Consider the following 13,816-nt stretch of genomic DNA (forward strand, 5'->3'; position numbering starts at 1 on the left):
TCACCATTTCTACATCTCTTATTTTATATCTTCTTTCATAATACTCCATCCTATTTCTTATGCATTTGCCTCATTCCCATCTTTTACATCCTAGTCTCTATCTGTTGCTTTAACTCCTATTAACTAAATTTATCAAAGGATTTCTGTGGAAGCAATCATCTTGTTACATGAACAATATTTTAAGAGATATATGACTTTTAGATATAGAGAAGCACAGATTTCTTGGAAGATAATATTTATTAAAATTATTTATTAGAAAGTGTTTTGTATCTTTATATACTTATAATTAGAGACATAGTAAAATGTTTTTGCCTTTATACTGAAACTAATGATGTTCGTGGATAGGGGACTGGCAACATCTTTCTCTAAAGGGACAGATAGTAAATATTTTACACTCTGCAGGCCATCCAGTCCCTAAAATAATTGCTCAACAATGCCAATATAGTGTGAAAACAACCATAAACGATATGTAAACTAATGGATGGCTATGTTCCAATAAAACTTTATTTATAAAACAAATGGTGAGTTGAATTTGATCCATTTATAACAGTTTACTAACCTCTGTTATAAATGATAGTCTTTGGACCTAAGGATTTATTAATATCTTAAAGTGAGCCTAGGCACAGTTCTTAATAGCAAATTAGATTTAATTCCATTTTCTATTTCAGCACTTGAAAAGATAATTCAAGAAATATTTACTTTTCATTTATTTTTTGCATAGTTGAGAGAATCCTTTTGGGTATAGAAGAGAGTGTTTTTTTATAATTAACAATGACTTTGTATTCTGATAGTATACATATGCTTGTAGACTATTAAGAGAATCATTTGTAATAGACCTGATATGTAATAAAAACAAAAATTATTTATAGATAATGAGTTTGTTAAATACCAATTCAGCTTAGGAACTGCTGGACCTTAAAATTTTTTTTAGAATCACTAGTTCATTTGGTGTTTTCTTTTGTATATTTTGCATTTCAGTGACAAACTGGGAGCTTGGAGTTGCCCAGAAAATTTGATTTTTTACATCTGTGAAGGTTCTCAAACCTCCGGTCACATCTTATATATAGAAGAATCTAAGTATTGATCTAAGCTATTAAAACACTTCATAGTTTCAGTCTTTCATAGTAGCTGCTGTGCACCAGTTCAACCTAATAAATTCTTAAGTGTATCTCATTCACACAACTTGCCCTACTGCTTTGCTCAGAGTATCTGTTTAGTTGTATAGGTATGTAATGAGAAGAAACTCAGTATAGTACGTGGCGAGGAATACATGCATGGGGCTCTTTTCAGAACAACCAGTAATTGAAATACTAAACTCCCTAGTTATTATCCCTTCCCTTTTCAAGCTACTCACCTGTCCTATATTACACCAAAATATTCTAATTCCACTTTAGACTAATATAGAGATAAAGCCCTGCCATTTATGTTGTTTCTATGCAATGGTACCTAATGCTCTCTGCCATGCTATCAAGAAATATAATTAATTACCAAACTAGTTTTCTGTAATTCATTGAGATTATCATAAAGAGCATTCTTTTTCTTTTAACTTCCTTTTGTGGAATAAGAAGATTCTGCAGTGACTGAGCGGCTTAGTCATGGTGCTACATTTGGAGTCTTCATAATGCAAAGCAGGGAAGGTCAGAAGGCTTGCTTTTCATAGCAACATTATTTATTCATTAAAATTAAAATACATTGGTTCATTTCAGGTGGTGGGCTGGATGTTATTATTTCCCACATGTCCAGTTCATCAATATAGAACTAAGACTGCCCTGCTGGATAGCATTTCTGAGAGCCATTGTGGTGGACTTTTTCATAATTCTACTACTGCAAATTCCTTATTCCTAATTTGTTAGAATCAAATTTATTGAAAACTCACAGGTCTAATTATGAGGAGCTAATTAAAATACTTAGGTTTGTATATAGAAGGAAAGAAATTTTTAAAATTTGATTTTCCTTTTATTTGAAAAACATTTACTCATTATTAGCTATTTATTAGGAATAGTTCTGGGCCCTGGGGTGGTGAACATGAATAAAACATAAACACTTTTCCTGAAAAGGTAATAATGTAGTATGGAACAAATACATGAATAAAAAATCACAATATTATAATATATTTATATTATAAGTATAAACAAAATGCTGTGAGAAAACTGAGGAAAAGAATAGAGTGGCTGGGGGAACAATTCCCCATTTAATGTATGCTACAAGATAATGAAACAATAATGCAACAATGTATTTTAAAGGCTGGAAATGAGCATTTTGAAAATATAAATAAAATTAAAATACCATTTATAATAACATCAAAAATATAAGTGCCTAAGAATAAACTCAAAGAAAGATGTCAAAGGAGTATAACTAAAAATATGTGAGTAAATATAAAATATTTCTTTGTAATTTCTTAATTTCTTTAAAATAGAATTGCCTATTTAAAGTAAAAATAATATCGATGTGCTATGGAGTTTATAAAATATGTATAAGTAAAATACATGACAATAATAGCTCAAAGTACTAGAGGGAGAACTCAAAGAATACTATTGTAAGTTTCTTAAACTATATGTAAAGTAGAATAATATTGGAAGCTAGGTTGCTAAATATTAAAAAGGCATATTTTAAACTCTAGGATAACAACTAGAAAAGAACAAAAAGAAATATAACTAATACACTATTAGGTAAAATAAAATGGAAAACAAAAAGATACTCAGTTCTTCTAAAAAAGCCTGGAAAGGAGGAAAAATTGAATAAAGAACATAGGGGCAAAATACAGAACAAATAGTACAATGGTAGATTTAAACTCAATAACAACCATAATTGCTTTCAATGTAAATGGATAAATACATCTGAGATCGTCAGCAAAGATCATCATCATCTCATTATTTCTATTCAGCATTGTACTGGAGGAGGGCAAGTAGGCAAAAAAAAAAAAAACAGATTGGAAAGGAAAAAGTAAAAACTATCTTAACTTGCAGACAACCTTTCTGTGTATCAAGAAAATCATAAACAATCCACAAAATATTGACTAGATTTAATAAATGAATTTAGCAGTGTCTTAGAATATATGGTTGTAACTACATTTCCTTGTATAATATTTAAAGTTTGGCCTTTCCTGAAATTTTCAATTCATCTGGAATTGTTTTTGTGCAAAGTATGAGGTAAGGATTGTCAAAAACTCTGAAGAGTCTAAGATGTTACTCTACTTGCAAGCTAACAAGTTAGCCTGCCACAGTTTCATGGATACTGGCAGAAGACACAAGATTCCTGGGTCAGATACAGAAGTCTTTATTATTCACATCAATAGCAGTAGCTAGAGTATCAGCATCAGTGACAGTTCCTCTGGGTGATTCAAAAAAGGTCAGGTGACTACTGCACATACAGTTATGTTATAGAAGAGGAAACCTAACCTTAGGGAATCCAAATTTTTGTAATGTGTAGTAAGCATGCCTGACTGTTGCCCCAGAGGGACACCTTATTTATGTCACACTGAAAAATAATGACTTGGCCTTAGCTCCAGAGAGAGATACTTCCTTTCTCTTGTTTGTTGTATAACCATCTTTAAGAAGATTGTCTGGAATAAAGGCAGCCAGTGCTTCTGTTTGTAAGACATGCAGAAATGTGAGAGGCTCATAAAGAATTATCTCCCAACAGGGATGTACTTCCTCTCTTTTCATCCCCCATATTCATAGACCAGTTGTCTCTGCAGGATTTAATGCATAGTTTCTTTATTCCCCAGATATCTTTAACATAATCAGGTTTAACTGACTATATTAACATAATAAAACATAATCAGGTTTCTGTATATGTATGTTCTGTTTCTGCTCTGTTATCTATTAATTGATAGTCTATCTCTGCATCAACTCCACATACCTTTACTGACTAGAACTTTATAATAAATCTTAATCTCTGATAGAACAATTTCCTCCTAATGCCCCACAGATATATGCCCACCTTATTCTTCAGAAATATCATACATATTCTTGTCCTTTCATTCTTTCTTAAATTTTAAAAATCTACGCTAGCTCCCATGTACATATTTTTTTCTTGCAATTCAGACTTTTCTTCTGGGATTGTTTTGCATGCCTCGGAAATTTGTTTAGAACCTCCTATTATAAACTTTTTGCAGGTGTCTCCAATGTGACTTCCCACTATAGATAAGTTCTAAACTTTGTTTCCTGTGCACTGTATTCTGCCCTATAAAAACTAAAGTTCTAACACCACATTTAATAACCTAGAAGAAATGGACACGCTCTTAGAAATATACAACCTTCCTAGACTGAGTCATGAACAACTGGAAACTCTAAACAGATTGATCAGCAGTATGGAAATTGAAACAATCATCAAAAAACTACCAAAAAGTAAAAGTCCAGGACCAGATGGCTTCACCAGTGAATTCTACCAAACATTTAAAGAAGATTTAATACCTATTCTTCTGAAACTGTTCCAAAAAAATTGAAAAGGAGGCAATACTTCCTAACTCATTTTATGAGGCCAACATTACCTTGATACCAAAACCCAGTAAAGATAACACAAAAAAAGAAAATGACAAATCAATATCTCTCATTAAACACAGATGCAAAAATCCTAAATAAGATACTAGCAAATCAAATACAATAACACATTAAAAAGATTGTACGCCATGATCAAATGCGCTTCATCCTAGGGGCACACTGATGGTTTAACATATGCAATTGATTAATGTGATACACCACACAAACAAAATAAAAAATAAGAATCATATGATCATATCAATAAATGCAGAAAAAGCCTTCAACAAGATACAGTACCCATTTATGATCAAAACACAACAAAATCAGTATAGAAGGTAAATACCTTAATATAATAAAGGCCGTATATGACAAACCCTCAGCCAACATTATACTTAATGGTGAAAAACTAAAAATCTTTCCTCTAAGATCAGGAACAAGACAAGGCTGTCTGCTATCACCAATATTATTCAATATAATAATAGAAGTCATAGCAAGTGCAATCAGGCAAGAGAAAGAAATAAAAGGCGTCCAAATAAGAAATGAAGTCACACTGTCACTATTTGTGGATGACATGATTCTCTATATAGAAAACCCTAAAGACTCCCCTAAAACACTACCAGAAATAATAAACAAATAGTAAAGTTTCAGGATACAAAATCAATGTTTAAAAATCTAAAGCATTCCTATTTTCTAATAATGAATTGTCAGAAAAAGAAATGGAAAAAAAATTCTTTTGCAATTGCAACAAAAAGAAGAAAATACCTAGGAATAAACTTAATGAAACATATGAAGGACCTGTACAATGAAACTTATGACACTATTAAAAGAAACTGAAGAAGACACTAAGAAATGGAAAAATATTCCATATTTTAGGATTGGAAAACTCAACATAGTTAAAATGACTTATTACCTAAAGTATTGTACAGATTTAATGCAATCCCCTTCAAACTCCTATAGCCATTTTTTAAAGAAATAGGACAAAATAATCATCAGAATTTTATGGAAGCACCAAAGACCCAAGTAGCCAAAGCAATTCTGAGAAAAAAGAACAAGGCTGGAGAACAATCGCTTTGCCTGACTTCAAATTATACTACAAAGTGACAATAATCAAAATGGCATGGTAAAAAAAAAAAAAAAGCAGACACACAGACCAGTGGAACAGAATTGTTCCACTTCTGAGAATCCAGAAGATAAACCCCCATTTATATGGGTGAATAATTTTCAACAAAGGGGCCAAAATCTTACAATGTAGAAAAGAAAGCCTCTTCAATAAATGGTGCTGGGAAAACTGGAAAGCCACCTGTAAGAGAAAGAAAATTGACTATTGTCTATCACCACACACTAAAATTAACTCACAATGAATTAAGGACCTGAATATAAGACCTGAAACAGTAAATTGCATAGAAGAAAACACAGATACTAAACTTATGGACTTCAAGAGGATTTTATGAATTTGACCTCAAAGACAAGAGAAGTAAAAGCAAAAATAAATAAATGGGATTGTATCAAACTAAAAAGCTTCTGCACAATAAAAGAAACTGTCAACAAGACAAACAGGCAACCATTCAAATGGGGAAATATATTTGCAAACAATGCCTCTGATAAGGGCCTAATATCCAAAATATACAGAGAACTTATACAACTTAATAACAACAAAAACAAATAATCTAATTAAAAAATGGACAGAGGACCTGAACAGACACTTCTCCCAAGAAAACGTACAAATGGCAACAGACCTATGAAAAGATTCTCAACTTCAGTAGCTATTAGGGAAATATTAATCAAAACCACAATGAAATACCATCTCACACCTGTTAGAATCAACAGGGCAAGTAATAACAAGTGTTGGAGAGGATGCAGAGAAAAACGAACCCTCATATACTGCTGATGGGACTGCAAATTGGTACAGACACTATGTAAAGCAATATGGAGTTTTCTCAAAGAAACTAAGAATTGAACTACCATATGATCCAGCAATCCCTCTACTGGGTATTTACCCAAAAAACCTGAAAATATTTATCCGAAAAGAGATATGCACCCCGATGTTCATAGCAGCATTATTTATGGTGGCCAGGACATAAAAGCACCTGAAGTGTCCTACGATAGATGATTGGATAAAGAAGCTGTGGTACATATATACAATGGAATATTACTCAGCCATAAGAAGAGATGAAATACTGCCATTTCCAACAACATGGATGGACCTTGAGATAATCATGCTAAGCAAAATAAGCCAGACAGAAAAAGTTGAAAATCACATATCACTTATATGTGGGATATAGACCTAAAAGCAACAAACAAAATGACAAACAAACAGAGACTCATGGACGTGGAGAGTGGACTATTGGTTACCAGAGGAAACTGGGGAGGGGAGAGGTAGATAGGGGTAAAATGTCAAATAAGTGGTGACGGAAGGAAATCTAACTACGGGTGGTGAACACACAGTGTAATATATATATGACATACTGTTGAATTGTACACTTTAAACTTATTGTAGTTTGTTGATCAATGTCACCCCAATAATTTTTAATAATAAATAAATAAAAATAAAAACTAAAGTTCTAGTCTTCAGACATCAGCAAATGTCCTGAGGATAAGTAATGGCTTCAGCTCATTTACTTCTTTCTCTGCACAGATCCTCTCACATTGTTTTCAGCATATCAAAATTTTTCTTGCATTTTTTTTTTTTGGCAGCTCAACTATGCATTTTAAAAGATAGTTTGTATATTTCATCTAACTTTTTAAAGAGTTTTGCATTGAGAGTAGTTTTCAGGATATCTAAGCATTCATATTGCCAAAAATAAGTCTTGCATCAATAGTGATTTTGAAATTTTTTAATCTCAAAGAATTGTGTCTTGCACACAATAAACTTTCAACAAAATGTGTTTAATTGAACTGAATAATATTTTAGTTGGGCTTCTCTGATGCCGCCTCATTATTCCCAAGTGACTCAGTGCCTAATATAGCATTTCCAACATTAGATAATTTTTATTCTCTCCTTAAAACTTTACAGAACTATAAAATATTTCAAACATATAGAAAATAATATAATTGAAAATTTTGTACTTACCACTATGATTAAACAAATGTTAATATACAGTGTTATTTGCTTTATTCTATGGTTTATGGTTATATAACAAAGCAGTGCACATTATTATTTTGTATATTTAAAATTTTTACATAATAATATAGTGATCTTCATATCCTTTTGAATTTGCTCTTTTCCCCACACAACATCATGTTTGAAAATTTTATCTATGCTGATACCTTAAGCTCTAATTCAATTATTCCAAGTCCTGAAGGTAGTTCTATTATAAATTACATTTTATTTAATAGTCCTTTTATTCTACAATAAGCATCCTTATATATATAACCTCTTGTGCATATATTTGAGAATTTTTAAAGTTAGATGCCTACAAATGAAACTGCTATGTAATAGGATATACTTAATTTTAGCTTATTAAGTATATCCAATTTCTTAGCTAGTCTTTATGATTATGATGACCTTGATTATTATAGAAGCTAGAACTTTTTTACTTTATTATTTAATATTTATGATTTGTGAAAAGTACCTAGTAGTGGTTTGAATAAGGATTATACTTAAACACCTTCTATATAATTTGAATTACATTAAAGTTTATACTATTAAATGATAATTAGGTGATTTGGAAATTCATGCCACCCCTTTTTCCTATAGGTATTTATGAGCCTCCATTTATTGTACTACTGCAGTGAACCAACCTTGGATGTGAAAATTGCCTTTTGTCAGGTGTGTGTTCCTTACAGGTAAAACAAGGTACAGTATATTCCCTTGTATTTCCACTTTGCCATTCCATCTTGCACATGTTCCACACCAAAGTTAGCATTTCTGTAATATTAAAAGTAGCTTAGGAAATAGAAGTGGATACTTAGATTTTTTCTTTTCCAATTAATTTAAATTAGAATAAGAATAAAGGGAATTCTTTTTAATGATTATAAATATAATATTTAATCACAGTGTAAAGGAATTTCTTACTAGGGTTTACTTATACTTAACACTTTTAATATTTCTTTTCAAATCCTTGAAATGAGACTTTAATCATCAAAAGAGATGAAGTCTATTATTATTTCTCACCTGAAAGACTGATGAGTCCGAAGTAGCATATCTCCAGTAGCCATGTGTGATAACAGGCATGTGGTGCTCAGTTTGCTGATGTCCAGTTCTAACCAATAGCTGGTAAAAAACAAAATGATAACAATTATGAATGAAAAAAGACATAAATTTAACCAATAACGAACAGGAAAAAGGTGGCCACAATGGGTAGTAGTGTGCATGGACCACATAAGAGTCTGTTCTCTTGTATTTATATGAACTCTATTAAGAAACTACCTGAGGTGCCTATACTTAGATATGTTTAGGGTAGTCCTAACCTAAGCCTGTTGTCACTGTATAATTAGTAGTGCTCTCTTTTACTCTCAGGAATTTTTCTTTGGACAATAAATTTTATGGTAACTCTATTCACACCCCAGCAGATAGCTTTACTTCTGTTTTTCTGTAATGATTTTTACTGTATCTCCTCATTTAGCTGTGCTATAAACAGAGAATGATATGCATCTATTAAAATAAGATTTAAAAAATAGCTCTGCAGCATGCATCTATTAAAATAAGATTTAAAAAATAACTCTGCAGCTTCTGTAATTTTAATACAATCTTTTCTGATTCTATTAATATGTGCTTATTATAGAACATATACAAAAGTATAAAGGGAAACAAAACACTAATATATTTACTCTTCCTGAGCATAGCTAGAATTGCTATGAAAAAGCAAAATATGTTACCTGCCATGAATAGGATTTACTGATCTGCCTCAACTCCCAGACCTCTAAATATAGCATCCAAGCCTCAAGACCTTTTGACAACTTCTCTTCTCTTACAAGAATTCTGGATTCGGACGGCCTTGGCTAGGAATTGAAGATCTACCACTTATTAACCATTTACTTATAACCTTGGGAAAGTTAGTTAACCTCTCTGTGCTTCAGTTTCTCTTTTTGGTGTGTGTGAAAAGGGGAAAATAATAGTACTTATCTTCTACAGTTATGTGAATTAAATGAGTTAATACTTGTAAAGCACTGAGGACAGTGCTGAAATATATGTTTATTAAATAGCTAACTCCATTTTAAATAAATATACATTTACTCTACTGGTGCTTTCATTGAATCCCAGTGTTTCAGTTATTATCAGTATCTTGAGTACTCCCAGTTACATCTGCAACCCAAAACTTTCCCCCAAACCAGACTTATATGCCCAACTTCATGTTCTACATCTATACTTAGGTGTCTAATAGGCATATCAAACTATACATCTTTCAAACCCTAATCTTTCCTCCAAAATTGCTCTGCTCTAATTCTAATGCTAAATCCATCTTTTCAGTTGCCTAAAACAAAATCATTGGAATCATCTTTTGGGTAACAACGAATTCTGTTGGCTCTACATTCAAAACGCATCTGGAATTTCACCATGCCTCACCATTCTATTACTACTCTGGTCCAAGCTACCATTGCCTCTTGCTTGGATTATTGCAAGAGCTTCCAACTTTCCTCACCCCCAAATAGTTTACTCTAAAAACATCAGCAAGAGTGATACTAGAAAAATGTGAGATCATATCACTCCTTGCCTAAAAACGAAACAGAAAACCTATCAATATTTTCCCATCTCATTTATGGCAAGACTCAAAATTTCTATCCTAAATACTGAAGCCTTTACCATTTAGCTAATAGAGACCCCTCACTGAAATGTTCTTCCTTTATGATCCACTTGCCCACTCCTTCACCACCTTCAGGGCTTTGTCAAATGTTATTTTTAAGGGTGTCTTTCCTGACTATCGTACTTAAAATTGCTTCTTATCCAATACTGCCTACTCAACTTACCTGCATTTCTTTTATTTCCCCATAACACTTTTCAAGATCTGATCCTGATATACTATATGTGTAATTAGTATGTTGCTTCTTTCTCTCCATTACAGTATATTTCTCACTTGGGAAGGAATTGTTTCAGTGGGGTACTAGAGCCAGGTTACACAGATTCACAAGTGTTGATTATGCTCATCTCTTCCCAAGTTCTAAGCTCAGTGATGACAGGTTGGTAGATTAAAATCTATCATGATAGGAGTATTACATTATGTAAATAAGCAGTTGCTACAAGTAAGTCCTCTTCCCTCCCCTGTCCCGAAATGTTAAACATTTACCAGTACATTGTTGATTGTTGGAATTTTGTCTCTTTTGCACACTGCTGTATTCCAGTACTAACAATAGTATCTGGTATAGGGTAGGCTGTCACCAAATATTTGCTTAATAAATGAATAAATGATACATGTTTAGTTTATCTAGTACTTTGCAACTGTGATAGTGCTCTGGTGGAAAATGAATGAATTTCTGGGTAGAATATCTGGACCCTACTAATTGAATGACTGTATGACTGTGAGCTATTTCCTTAGCCTCCATGATCCTAGCCATTTACTATGGGCAATAACACTTAAAAAAACAGTAAACAAAAAACTAAGTTCATGTTTTACATGTCAAGATTAAAACTGAACTTCAAAAATTATCAATAAAAAAATCTTTAAAAATCAGCTATTTTTTATCCAAAAAGTCTTTGTGTAGGTTGAAGTTATTTTAAAATTAGTTCCCAAATTTGAGTACTGATGCAGAATATCTATTTCTAGTAAGAGTGATTTTAAAGCAAAGGAATAAAGAAGAGAACTGAAGCATGACTTTTCTTAATGACTTTGAAGTTTTTTGCTTACTATGAGCTTTTGCTACCTAGAAAATATAGATGCATATTCTATAACTTAAAAAAAATAAAAATATTGTAGCTAGCAGAATATGTCTAGTTGTGACTCAGAGTATTCCATTTACTTTCCATGTAAAATTTTTATTTGAAAATAATGTTTATTTTTTTCTCTCCTATAGCTCTGTGCCTCATTTACTACCCTAGCAGTTTAAAATAAATAATGTATTTACTTTTAGAGACAGGATACTCTACTAGGGTTTACTTTCAAATCATGTTTCTTAGAAGATTCTCATTTCATGAGACAACTCATGGATCCTTGTTATGCTGTAGTATTTCATCTGATCACCAGCAGAGTTATGTTGCTCCAATTTCTTCCCACACAGACAATATACAAAGAGCGTAAGTAATTTGTCAACAATTAATTAGCAATCAAATATATCCAGAATTCAGGCCTCTTGAATCTTAATCTGTGGCTTCTTTTATTATGTCATATTTCCGATTTTTCACTGTTATCAATAAGAAATCACAAAAAATGTAGAAAACCAACCAACCCAGATAGTTATTTATCAATGGAAAACGTACATTATCTGCAACCGTATTATCCTTATTTCTTAGTTGAATTATTTGAAGAACATGGGATTTATTGAATTTTTTAGGTACTCCTATTAATTTTTTTAAAAATCCCATCAAGCAGCTTTTGTAAGCAAGAGGTTTCTCATTATATTCTGAGGAGAAATTTGTCTTTAAAGTGTTAGACAATAGAAGAATAATATTTAGTTTGCACTATAATTCTTTATAAAAATAGATACCTACAGAGAATTGAAAGTACAAAAACTCTTGATCCTCTTGAGAAATAGGTAAGCCTTCTTTTCTCAATTGAACAAAGGAGTAAGAAGCTATTAAATCACTCTATGAATTTAAAAAAAATGTAAAAGTGCTATTTTTGGAACTTTGCTATAATGAACAGATAAGTAAGGGTTTTAACCAGGGAATATAAACACAGAGAGATATGTGCTGGAAACCACTAGCACATCCACTAGCACATCTACAGCATTTATCACATCCTGATGGGGATTACAATTAGTTTTATGGGTTTATGTTTCCCCACTCAATGGTGACTGCTTGCGGAGCAGGACCAGGACACCCTCATCCTTGACTTCCAAGCCCCGAAATCTATCTTAATTTACTAAATGTCTAATAAATACTTTTTTAATAAAAGAGGGTAAATAAAAACTTAATAGAGAAACCAGATTCCTGTCAAGATGGTGGAGCAGGTAAATGTTGTGCTTGTCTCCTACCATGACCACATTAAAATTACAACTAAATTATAGAATAATCAGCCTGGAGAACCATATGAACACTAGCTGAACAGAAATCCTATAACTAAGGATATAAAGAAGAAGCCACCTAAAGACTAGTAGGAAGGGCAAAGATGAGAAACGGGCTGATCCCATACCCATATGTGGTGATTGATAATCAGGAGGGATACCTCAGCTGCAGAGGTCTTTTCTAAGGAGTGAGGGGCCCCAGCCCCACACTGGGCTCCCCAGGCTGGAACACGAGTGCTAAGATGAGGAGCCTCAACCATAACATCTGGATGTGAAAATTAGCAGGGATTCTGTTTGTCTAGAAGAGAAGGAATGCTGCTGGAAACACAGGCATTCTCTTATAGAGCCTGCGCATAGACTTCCTTGCTCCCAAGCACTCACTCTGGCCTCCTGTGGAGGTATAGTGGCTTGGCGGCACCAGAGACATATAAGGAAAGACTCAGTTGTGTGGCTTTAAAGTGAAGGCTGTAGGGATAGCCACCATTGTCCCTGTGTTGAGCCCTCCCCCCACACAGCCAAATACGAGTCTGCGTTGGCCTGGTGAACTCAGCTCGCTCTACGTTGGTGACTCCCTGGGATCCCACTTCACCAAACTTGTGTACATCCTGAAGCTCTTTTGATGGCAGACACCATATAGCCCATGCTGAAGTCTTTCATGGACAACTCTTGGAGGTCCATGGGCCTCAAGTAGGTGGCGACTGGCCTCAGTGTGCTCTGTGCTTCTTGCAAAATGACCCCAGACTCAGCGGTGGTGCCAAATCTGAATCTACTTTAACTTGGTGAACATCATTCACCTTACCTTAATGACTCTTTGAGACCCTGCCTCATCCAACTCACATATTGCCTGAGGCTCTTTCGGCAGCTGAACTTTACAGATAACCAGCAGGTGGCAGCAGGCCTCAGGGTGCCTTGGGCCTTTTGCTGAGCTGTCCTAGGCCAGGTACTAGTGGCAGCTGGCCTCAGTTCACAGCATGGCCTCTCTCATGTGCTTCCAGGGTCAACACAGAATCAGCAAAAGCAGTCCTAAGAGGGAAATTCATAGCAATGCAGGCCTACCTCAAGAGACAAGAAGAATCTCACATAAACGATCTAACCTTACACCTAAAGGAAGTAGAAAAATAAGAAGACAAAGCCCAAAGTTAATAGAAAGAAGGAAATAATAAAAATCAGAGCAGAAATAAATAAAATAGAGTCTTAAAAATCAATACAAAAGATCAGTGAAACCAAGAGCTGGATTT

General features: G+C 33.4%; 1 protein-coding gene across 1 annotated transcript in view; it reads left to right on the forward strand.

Moving 5' to 3' along the window:
• Window positions 1–13,816, forward strand: part of MAPK10 (mitogen-activated protein kinase 10) — a 263,100-nt gene that overhangs the window by 94,837 nt on the left and 154,447 nt on the right. The window contains exon 2 of the mRNA XM_011356389.2: window positions 8,179–8,250. Coding sequence (XP_011354691.1) covers window positions 8,179–8,250 — 72 coding nt within the window. The remainder of the gene's footprint in view (window positions 1–8,178; window positions 8,251–13,816) is intronic.

Source organism: Pteropus vampyrus, unplaced genomic scaffold (assembly GCF_000151845.1).
Source record: "Pteropus vampyrus isolate Shadow unplaced genomic scaffold, Pvam_2.0 Scaffold25, whole genome shotgun sequence".
In the NCBI taxonomy this organism is placed as follows: domain Eukaryota; kingdom Metazoa; phylum Chordata; class Mammalia; order Chiroptera; family Pteropodidae; genus Pteropus; species Pteropus vampyrus.